This window comes from Egretta garzetta, unplaced genomic scaffold (assembly GCF_000687185.1).
Source record: "Egretta garzetta isolate BGI_Z169 unplaced genomic scaffold, ASM68718v1 scaffold59, whole genome shotgun sequence".
In the NCBI taxonomy this organism is placed as follows: domain Eukaryota; kingdom Metazoa; phylum Chordata; class Aves; order Pelecaniformes; family Ardeidae; genus Egretta; species Egretta garzetta.
Genome location: NW_009267230.1, coordinates 1,756,945 through 1,768,258, shown reverse-complemented (window position 1 = coordinate 1,768,258; position 11,314 = coordinate 1,756,945). Strand labels below are relative to the sequence as shown.

The following is an 11,314-nucleotide window of genomic DNA, read 5'->3' as shown; positions in this document are numbered from 1 at the left end:
CCGGGGGGACGCGGGGGGTTTTGTCCCTTGTAGCCAATGATCTCCCCTCTGCAGGAGGGCAGCGGCTCCCACCGCAGGGACCCCGTGCTGGCATCCAGCCACAGCTTCTCCGGTTTGTCCGGCACTGGAAGCACAGGAGGACGGGGTCATGCGTGGGGCCAGCGAGGAGGGGCTGAGCCCAGAGCAGGGTGCAGGCAGCTCCTGGCCCAAGGGAGAGTTAGCTGGGGACGTGCTCTGCTCCAGCGCCCTGCACAGCCCCTTCCACACAGCCCCACATGATCCAAGCAGCCCTGATCCCAGGACCACCACCGCTGGGAGCAGATTCTCAGGCTGTGCTGCTGGGCGAAGGGCACCTTCACATTTCATGTTGGAGGACATGTACCCGTTTCCTTTGTCCTGAGGAGCCATGTGTACAGGATTGTGCTGGGCGGCAGGGAGATGGTGACACTGTAGACAGTGAAGGGCTGCAGAGGAGGACAGGTGAATGTTCCCTTCCAGCCCTGTAGCATCTCCTCTCCCTTCACCTCCTCAGCCTCACAGGATGGGGAGGAAGGCCCTGCCAGACGGCATGTAGCCTGAATCTGCTGGCAGGCTTCAGGGAGCTTGCAGGTCCAGTTCAGTTTGATGCTGGTGCTGGAAATCTCCAAAGTCCCGGGGACAACCTGGAGGACCTCTGTGAAGGAAACATTGCAAGAGGGTCACATCCTTCCCTTCCCCTCCCAGCCATGCAAGGGTTCTGCAGTCAGACAGCCCTGCTCCCCACCCAGGCAGGAGGGAGGGGAAGTGAGAGGCTAAAGCTGGTCACTCCAGCTCTGGTAGGGCATCAGGAGGAGTTTGGGGTCACAGTGTGCTCAGAAGCTGGACATGACCTTTAAGGAGAATGCCCCCAGTGATGCAACTTCCCCCATTCAGTCAAACATCAGGATATGGTGGGGGGAATAGGGGGAAGCACAAGACAGTGTATCCCCAGCTGGGCCACATCAGAGTTCACAGGGAGCAACAAAGGGGTCCTTCTGCCCTCCTTCTGCCCTCACGCCCTCTGAGTTGTGTGATTGGAGTCATCCTTTCATGCCGTGGGAGAGCACAATGGGACATATTGCATCCCAGCCTTGCAGGAGCTGCTTCCATGCTCATCAGACCTCATGGCACTGGCCCGAAGGGAAAACCATGACCTTTCCATGCTTACTCTCACACAGACACATCCCCAGAATCCTGCCCCTGCAAAGTAGCATCCGGCTCCTGTATGCCTCCCTTACCGATGCACTCCATTCTGGACTCAGTGTTGATCCAGTTGCCTCTGCTGTCCTTTCCAAGCCAAACTTCTCTGTACACAGGACTCCAGTAGACAGTGGACTCAGTGGTACATCTGATTTTGGAAAAGGACGGCTGGAAACCCTCAGGGCAGCTCAGCATCACTTCTTCATTCTTCTTGTAATTGTCCTGGTCTGGTACCAGCTGGAGTTTTGAGTCCCACTCAGGTCTTTGGCACATTTCTCCAGGACCACCACCGCTGGGAGCAGATTCTCAGGCTGTGCTGCTGGGCGAAGGGCACCTTCACATTTCATGTTGGAGGACATGTACCCGTTTCCTTTGTCCTGAGGAGCCATGTGTACAGGATTGTGCTGGGCGGCAGGGAGATGGTGACACTGTAGACAGTGAAGGGCTGCAGAGGAGGACAGGTGAATGTTCCCTTCCAGCCCTGTAGCATCTCCTCTCCCTTCACCTCCTCAGCCTCACAGGATGGGGAGGAAGGCCCTGCCAGACGGCATGTAGCCTGAATCTGCTGGCAGGCTTCAGGGAGCTTGCAGGTCCAGTTCAGTTTGATGCTGGTGCTGGAAATCTCCAAAGTCCCGGGGACAACCTGGAGGACCTCTGTGAAGGAAACATTGCAAGAGGGTCACATCCTTCCCTTCCCCTCCCAGCCATGCAAGGGTTCTGCAGTCAGACAGCCCTGCTCCCCACCCAGGCAGGAGGGAGGGGAAGTGAGAGGCTAAAGCTGGTCACTCCAGCTCTGGTAGGGCATCAGGAGGAGTTTGGGGTCACAGTGTGCTCAGAAGCTGGACATGACCTTTAAGGAGAATGCCCCCAGTGATGCAACTTCCCCCATTCAGTCAAACATCAGGATATGGTGGGGGGAATAGGGGGAAGCACAAGACAGTGTATCCCCAGCTGGGCCACATCAGAGTTCACAGGGAGCAACAAAGGGGTCCTTCTGCCCTCCTTCTGCCCTCACGCCCTCTGAGTTGTGTGATTGGAGTCATCCTTTCATGCCGTGGGAGAGCACAATGGGACATATTGCATCCCAGCCTTGCAGGAGCTGCTTCCATGCTCATCAGACCTCATGGCACTGGCCCGAAGGGAAAACCATGACCTTTCCATGCTTACTCTCACACAGACACATCCCCAGAATCCTGCCCCTGCAAAGTAGCATCCGGCTCCTGTATGCCTCCCTTACCGATGCACTCCATTCTGGACTCTGTGTTGATCCAGTTGCCTCTGCTGTCCTTTCCAAGCCAAACTTCTCTGTACACAGGACTCCAGTAGACAGTGGACTCAGTGGTACATCTGATTTTGGAAAAGGACGGCTGGAAACCCTCAGGGCAGCTCAGCATCACTTCTTCATTCTTCTTGTAATTGTCCTGGTCTGGTACCAGCTGGAGTCTTGAGTCCCACTCAGGTCTTTGGCACGTTTCTGGCAGAGGTGGATGTGGGTGTTAGTTGGGGTGGGAGGTGATGAGGTGGGTATGGGTAGGTGGCAGGAGGGAAAACCCCAGCAATCTGTCCAGCCCCTGAAGGGAGAGGGAAGGTGACGTCTATCTGCCAAGATGTTACCCATAGGCAAGGCGTGTTGGGACCAGGGCACTCTCCTGGTACACGTAAAGCATGAAGCATCATGCATCCTTGAACCTCCCCCATCCACCCGCTTCTGCCCATGGACACTCTTAGCTGTCCACCACAGCCCGCAGCAGGGAGGTTCCCATGTTGTCTCTCCCTGCCCACCGCCCTGAGCACCGGGCTGCCCACGCACGGCCATTCCCGCACTCAGCACAGCTCTGTCCCTGCCCAGGGCAGCCCCACAACCCCATTGCCTGAGGGAGGGCATCGCTCTTTCCCCAGGTGTATCCCCCCCAGCCTCCAGCCCCAGTGCCAAGGGCTGACCCAGCCCCGGGCACTCAGGGCTCCCTTCAGTCCCCTCCCCTCCCGTTCCCGGGGCTGCAGATGACCCCAGGGTCCCTCACCTGCATGGGCAGGCAGGGGAACAAGCAGACCTGTGCACTCCAGGGTGGCACCTGGGGGCACAGCAAGGACCTCTGTGAGCACCTCAGTGCTGGCACCCATCTGCAGGGCCCCAAGCTTGGCACCTCCACCAGGAACCTCCCAGACACCCGTGAACTGCAGGCTGGAGCCCTGCTTGCCGGGCTCCTTGCCCTGGCCTGGTGTGGGCAGCTCTGACCACTGCCCCCCACCCTGATCCCACAGCCCCTTCCTGCCGGGACCCTCAGGGACTGAGCCTGGCACCAGTCCCCTCCCTGCAGACACCACTGGAGCCCCGGGGCAAGCAACCATCAGTTCCCCAGGCAGGCAGAGCCTGGAACCCAGTGTGCACTGAAACCTCCTGTGCATACCCAGCCTGCCTTCCCCTGCTCCTGCTTGGGGAGGGCAGAGCGGGGCAGCCAGGAGAGCCCCTGATGCCTCCCTTACCAACGCACTCCACGTTGGACTGAACGTGGCTCCAGACACCTCTGCTGTCACTTCCAAGCCAAGCTTCTCTGTACACAGGTTTTCCATGACTGATGGACTGGACTTCCATCACGCATTTGACATGGGTGAAGGACAGCTGGAAACCCTCAGGGCAGCTCAGCATCACTTCTTCATTCTTCTTGTAATTGTCCTGGTCTGGTGTCAGCCGGAGTCTTGAGTCCCACTCAGGTCTTTGGCACATTTCTGGCAGAGGTGAAAGTGGGTGTTAGTTGGGGTGGAAGGTGTTGAGAAGGTGCATCAGGGGCATGTGGTGAGTTGCCAGCTTGCTCAGACAGCACTACCTTGTCTCCTGCCTGGGCTGTCCTCTGCAACAGTTTGCATGGGCAACCCAGCACCGAAGAGGGTCTGTGGTGTGCCTGCTGCTCTGCTGGACAACGTCACATCAGGCTATCAAGGGTTAAGGTATAGAAGGGACATGGGACAGCTGCCGCCACCTCACTTACCCATACACTCTACGTTCCTCTCAATGACCGTCCAGGCACCTGTGCTGCTCCTGCCCCACCAGGCATCTTTATAGACTGGTTCTCCAGAACTCATCCATATAAATTCCTTTGTACATTTGACCTCAGGAAAGGATGGCTTGAGACCTCCAGGGCAGGTCAGTGTCAGTACTTCATTCGGTTGGTATTTTTTTTTGTTTAAAGGAAACTGAAGTTTTCTATCCCACTGAGGTTTTAGGCACTTTCCTGTCAAGGAGAAAGTGTGAGAGTCCTTCTCAGGGAACAGGGGTGCTCTGGCAGGAGGGGGACCAAGGCTTTGCTATGACTGACTGTGGTGTCAACACCACGAGGAAACCCAAGGGGCCCCAAGTGCAGGAAAGGAGCGTGTGTCTGGGTAAGGTGGTGATATGGGACACTGGGTGACATGGTGCATGATCTGTCATCCTCCAACTTCCCCATGGCCTGCAACTTAGGAATAGACTGGGAAGAGGTGCAGGGACAGTGAGAAAACCTGTCCCACACTGAAGGCTTCTGTCTCCCCTCATCTTGGAGATGGGTCCCAGCTGAGGCCCATCTCTGAGCTGTGGCCAAGGTACCTCATGGATACGGCAGGATGTCCAGGGTCCCTCCTCAGGGAGAAGTGCATGTAGCAGGGAACACCTACTGATCCCCCACTTACCTGTGGTGCAGGTCAGGTTCTTTACCACCCCCTGCCATGTTCCCTGAATGTTCTTCACCTCCCAAGCACCCTTCCAGCCTGAAGACATCTCTTTTGCACATCTGATCACAGCAAGGGGAGGAGAGTCGTCCATAAAGCAGCTCAGTGTCAGTTCTTCACTGAGCCCATAAAATTTCTGGTTTGGGGTAAAGCGGAGCCTCCAGTCCCACTGGGGCTTCTGGCATCTCTCTGCACAGAGGAGAAGGAGCAGATGTAAGCCGGATGGGAAAGGGCCTGCTGTGGGTTTCTATTGCCCTGACTTTGACACTGTCCAGATCCTTTTGTATACCACGTTCAACTCCAAGTCCCTCTCTTGCAGCCTAGAGCAGAGCTAAGGGTGGCAGCAGGTGGCCCCAAGAGCAGTCCCATCCACCCCTGCAGGTGTGTAGGCTTCCCCACTCAGGCTCCATTTGGGTAAGGCTGACCAGGGAATGGGCTCCTCCCCAGCCATCACACAGAGGTCCTTCCACTCCCACCACCTCGGCTGTGCGCCCAGGCACTGTTTGAAGGCATGGGGATTGCAGTAGCCCCCAGTGCCAGGACCCTTCTTGCTACCTTTGAACACCTCCCCAAGAGCCCAGACCCCACAGCTGCCTGGGGCAGGGTGCTGAGGCAAAAGGTGCCCTGGCATTTCCAGGACAGGGGGGAAAGCCAAGGCATCCAGGTCCCCAATACTTGGCCTGTTGCCCAGGTGGGGCTGAAGCACGACCACATCATGGAGGGTCTGATGCCAGCTCAGGACGCCGGGGTCAGGGTGATGGGTGGCTGTGCTTACCCTTGCAGGTGGCAGTCGTGTTCCATAAGGTATGGGTCCCGTTGGAAATGCATCTGATCCAGGGGATCGATGGCAGATACTCCCCAGCACAGCTCAGCTGCACCAAATCGTTCAAGGCATAGCTCATCCGGCTCGGGGCAAACCGTAGCTTGGGGTCCCAGTCGTAGGGAGCTTTACACCTTCCTGTGGGCAAAGGGAGAGCCCTGAGGATCGCTGGGCTCCGGCAGCATCCTCGGGGATGAGGAGGCCCCCTCCACAGGGGTGCTGGTCCCCCTCCGCTTCCAAGGGGTGGCAGAGATGAGCACCCCCTGGGATGAGGCCGCAGGGTCTGGGTGCATTGTAGAGCATCTCGGGGACAGCCAGCCTTCGGGACCTGTTTCCTGACAAGTACCAAACCCCTCCTCGCACCCTCAGGTGCAGTGCAGGAGGGTTACCCGCAGGCCTCCTGCACACCTACGTGCTGCGGGGGGATCCCAGACAGAGGGATCCAGCTGCCCAGTGGATGCTGCTCTCTCCCCCAAAGACAGGGGCTGGGGGGGGGCACCAGACCCAGTGTGTCTCTGCTGGCACCACTCACCTGCGTTCCCGTCATCCTGCTGAGCACTACCTGCTCACACCCACACACACACTTATTTGCAGCAAAAAGCCCGCTCAAGCTGCCAATTCACTTTTGCTCTGCAGGCTACACTTGTTAGTTTCTCGTCTCCATCCCTCACCCAAAATACCCGCTGGCTCCTAGGACTGGGTACCTCCTGTGCCATATCCCTCCCATCCTCACCCAAGAGGGGCAACACCCCCACATCTGGGTTGGCAGAAAGGGCTCAACAGGGACTGCAGGTACGTATTTAACCAGCTGCATGTTTAGATGCATTTTGCAACATGTAGGTAAGGAAATTGATGGAAGTAAATCTTCATATTTGTTTTCCATCAGTTTCTAGACAGGAGTGCTGCTGTCTCTGCACGTGGCACAAAGTTAGGGCTTTACCCTCTGACTGGATACCAGTTTTCTTATAATACGAAATGTACCTCTTTGTGAGCTCTCTTCATCCAACAAATTCAGCTGTAAGTACCCAAACGCTGTCTGAAGTTACCAGGGTGCTGCCAGGCAGGCGCAGTGATTTTGCACTGCCTCCCAACACACCCAAATAGCCTTAGGACTCACCATAAACCCATGACTGCTCTGCACTCCTCGTGCGGCAGGCCAGCAGGCCACAGCCGCTGCATTGTCTCAGCCAGGATAAAGCCCCTGGCAAATACATGGAATAAAATCCCACCAGGCTGGCAAATTGGGAAGCAATCATTTCAGGCAGGTGAGAGCTACTTGTGAAGGCATTTCCAGTGTTTCATTTTGCATTTCAGGGCCCAGGATCGTGCCCGTACAAAGTTTATTCATTGATGGTGATCCTTCCAGCTTAGAGGCACAGCAGAGATGTGAACAATCGTTGCTTGAAAAGAGGTTTTCAGGGCATAACCTTAAGAAAGAAGCAGTTTGAGGGAAGGAAACGCCTCCGGTGGAGACAGCCCCAAGAGCTGAGGGGGCTGTAAGCACTCACAGGCATGGCTGACCTCTCCCAAACTACTCCAGTCTTGACCTTCAGTGCAAAGGGGGTTCATTGCTTTTCCTTTTGTACCTGCTTCCATATCTCCTGGTAGCTGTTACAGCCCCCGCAGTGACACAAAACCCACCAGCAGTACAGGACCCAGCAACCTGCTGGGCAGGATTGCAACATGCTGACACAGGTGCAGATTTCGAGAGATATCTGGGACAGCATCTTCCTACAAACACCGATGTTCTGCTGGCAGGGGTGATTGCAGCCGTACGCCAGAGCTCTGCCTTGCTCCCAGCCCTCCCTGAGCCTCCCACCAAAACTTCTCATGCCCTTTGTGTAGCAGAGCATTTGCTGCTGACACAGCTGTGAAAGAACCTCTCTAGAGTTTTTTGACCTTGTGTGGTGCTTCCTTACAGAGGCTAGGGGTAATGCTGCATTTGAAAAGGCCACGTCTTGTGGTTGCTGCTTTAGATGTGTAATATAGTGCAAATTTACAGTAGTACAAAGGAGAATTCACCTTTGTTTAAAGTTTATGTTTTTTTGTTTTTTACTAAAAGGTAAAAGGCTGAATGCACCTAATTTCTGCATGCTGGAATTAGATGTACTCAGCACTATACTAATTATTGCTGACAGGCACTTAGGATTGATTCAGCCTTCCCCTTAGTTATGGGCAGTTCGCTAAAGTACAAGTAAAGAGGTGCTGTGTAAAGCTCCCAGGCTGGAGGCAGGTGTGAAGGGATCCCTTGGACTGAGCTGGCACAACAGCCATAAATGTCTGACTGGGCTGGCCAGCTTCATCAGGATTCCAGCAAATCCCTTCTCTTAAACCTGGGCATTTATCAGCCTTAATCCTTTGCCAGAGACCTCAGCATCTTTTCCCCCTTTTTTGGGGGGGGTGAAAAGGGCCTGGCAGAGTCGCAGTTTCACTCCAGGGCTTCCTTGGCCCTCCTGCTGGAGTCTGATGGAGAGGGTGGCGGGATGCTGCTGTGACCCAGCGCGGTTTCCAGCGCGGCATCAGGCAAGAGCAGTCAGCCGAGACACGCTTCTGCGAAGCGTGCCAGCGGTGTGTCAGTGGCCACACCTGCCCTGCGGGCACACGAGCTCCAGCGCTGAGCCATCCTGCAGTCCCCTTGCTGCCTCTTGGACCCAGCTGTGCCCACAGAGCCCCTTGCAGACGCTGTTGGGATGCCCGTCCTCTGCTACTCGTCCTTCCCTTTCTTGGTCCTCTGAGCTGTGGGGGTGAGTGTTCAGCCCCTTTTTAATTCACCGCAGGCTCCCCTGAGCACGATGGCCTGCCAGATGTGCCAGGCTGGGCATGGACTACACCGGGCAGAGCTCGAAGGCTGGGTGGGAGAGATCAGAAAAGGCAGGCAGAGCCCAGAGCTCATCCCCATCCTCAGAGGAGCCAGAGCCTGAAGAATGCTGCTCTAGGGGAGTGCACCAGTCTCAGAAATTAGCCTGGGAATTAACGCTGTCTGACAGATGGACGGGTGTGACAAAACAAGCTTGCTTGCCTTGCAAAGGGGTAGTGTACACCAGCAAGACAGCCTGGGGGGGCTGCCAAAGCGTATTTACCTCCTGTACACAGAGCACCCTGCTAGCAGTGCCTGTGCTGCCGTGGCCCCCCAGGGCTGCCTCCTACCTGCACCCCTGCTGCTGCAGAGGAGCACGCGGGGTGGCAGAGCACCAACACCATGTGCATTCAGGCACCTGCAGCCACTCAGAGCCCTTCCAGGTGGTGTTTCTGATGAATGCTTGAGGGTAAAGCCTAGAAGTCTCTGCTTCCCCACAGAAGGGGAAGGGAAGGCACTTTCAGACCACATCTGTTTTTGTTTCAAGAACATCGCTGAATACAACACAATTCAACCTCACTTCTCCAGCGAGTCCAAGCCTGGAAGGCACGTGATTACCACTTGAGACTCACTGGGAGAAGCTAACCTGTGACTGCTGGGTGCAGTAGAGATGTACAGGTTAGGGGACACACACCTCTGCCCTCTCCCTCTTTCTTACATTCATCCCCAACCGCTTTGTAACATTTACTGTGGGAAAAGAGCTCCTTGGAGCAAGGGAGCCTTTGCTGTAAGCCAGGGCGGCTGTTTGTGTGCTTTGGTGGCGGCCATGGGAAGCCACGTGGCACACGTGAATCAGAGGGCACTGGCTCTGCCCCAGTTTCACCAGGCTGGAGCTCACCATTTGTGCACAGGAGATTGGATGCACACACCTGTGCGTGGGGGACGGGGCACTGATGGAGAAGGAAGGGTGCTCAGAGAGAAAGGGGCAAGAAACGCCCAGCCTCTAGCCCTGTAGGAACTGACGGCATCCGGGAGAGTAAAGAAACAGTCATCAGGCACTGTTTTTCACCCTGTGCTGTGGTATGCACAGCCACCCACAGGCCCTCTGCCCCCAACTGTAGGAAAGAGGCTGAGACAAGTGAAATTTCATCACGGAAAGTATGGTGTAGACCTGACCAAACAGGCACCTCTTGTAACGTGCAATGTGTGCTCACTGCAAAATGGAGAACGCTGAATGCCTAGGCAGGAGCGGTAACAAAAGGACAGCCTATTTGCCTCACGTAGTCAGAGCATTAACTGGTATGTTCTTCCTCAGCTGATGCTATTGAATATGAAGTACCATCCTGATTAATATTGTTTAATATCCACAAATACAGTAAGTATTTTACAGAAATACCTGGACTGCCTGTCCCTGCTGCAAAGGAGTTACGAGTCTGGCAGGCAAAACAAAGCCCCAGCGTGCCCTAGAAGCAGACGTCAGGGAGGATCAGGAGAAAGGAGGAGCAGCTATGGTGGTAATTCAGGTCAGGCTCCTGGTGTTCAGCCCTTTGCTTACCAGTAAAAGATGTACTTTCTTACACTGCATTATCCCACACATGAAGAATAAAAGCCAAGGTGAAATCTAAAGAGCAGCAGGAGCAGCAGGCAAAGTTCAAACCTTTTCCCATGGCAGCTCAGCAGGTAACGGAGGTGACAGCAAAGGGCGCTGGAGTCTTGCTGCGTTTGATGCCATGCGCTTGCTGAGAGGAGCTAAGAAAAGCAACCACCGTTTCCACCGGTGGAGAGTGGCATTGCAAGCCTCCGAGAAGACACGCTTAAAGCATCTCTGTACTCATCTCTAGCAACCAAAGCTGCCAAGGGGGTCTTTAAAAGCGATGGGCAGTGCGAGGGTGGGGAAGGGGCAGAGAGACCTTGGGGCTGCTCTGCTTGGGAGCTGTGGCAGGGAAAGGAGGTGACAAAGCAGGCTGCTGAACAAGGCACCATGGAAGAGCAGGGAAATGGCAGCGATTTAACCTGTACTGCTCTGCCATGCAAAAGGGCATCTGTCAAGGTTTTAAGAAGAGGAGGTGAAAAACTTGTCTCCTGAAACTGTACCCTGGTAATGGGAAACACTTCCATGGTGGAGCATACAGTTCACAGCCCCAAGAATGTCCAGCCCCGGGGCTCTCCTCTTGCAGGGCCTCTTAGCATTTGTGTTCCCTGCAGGATTTACTCTAGGCACTGTTTGAAATTTGAGTCCCACTGACACAAAAGCTTTTGGATTGAGCATGGCCTTATTTTCCCTCGCATCCTCCCACCCACTGGGCGTTGCAGCTACACTCCTAGCTAGGGCTCCTCGTCCGCTGCTGCTAAACCACAGCGTAATGTCAAGCAAGGCCGATGAGAAAGGGGCCAGGGCCACCCTGGATCACAGACCTTGCCTCTGCAGGGGAAACATGCCCTAGAAGCTTCTCCACCTGCCCCCCAGACATGCTTGTGCTGCAATGGGATGAGGCCTTCGTGCACGTGCAGCATCTCAGAAGGGGGGAGAAACCTTGTAAGAACAGCACAGCGAGATAATAAGGTGACAATAGGACAATGAGACAATGCACCCTGCTCAGCGCACGGTGCTCCTGTGGCGGGGTGAGCGGAGCAGCAGTGCTGCGCTGGCTCATGCTTATACCACACACAGCGACCACATCCTCTGCCAGCAGCTGCTCTGCTCTTCCACGGGCTCCCAGATGTGCTGCCATGTCCCCTCGCCTCCTGCCACTGCCCACGTCCCCACGCCCCCCTGC

General features: G+C 55.6%; 1 protein-coding gene across 1 annotated transcript in view; it reads right to left on the bottom strand.

Moving 5' to 3' along the window:
* Positions 1–11,314, bottom strand: part of LOC104133887 — a 25,790-nt gene that overhangs the window by 11,936 nt on the left and 2,540 nt on the right. Inside the window, exons 2-8 of the mRNA XM_035902736.1 lie at positions 5,696–5,878; positions 4,882–5,109; positions 4,206–4,448; positions 3,703–3,945; positions 2,456–2,692; positions 1,582–1,872; positions 11–124 (exon numbers count right to left, since the gene is read on the bottom strand). Coding sequence (XP_035758629.1) covers positions 11–124; positions 1,582–1,872; positions 2,456–2,692; positions 3,703–3,945; positions 4,206–4,448; positions 4,882–5,109; positions 5,696–5,878 — 1,539 coding nt within the window. The remainder of the gene's footprint in view (positions 1–10; positions 125–1,581; positions 1,873–2,455; positions 2,693–3,702; positions 3,946–4,205; positions 4,449–4,881; positions 5,110–5,695; positions 5,879–11,314) is intronic.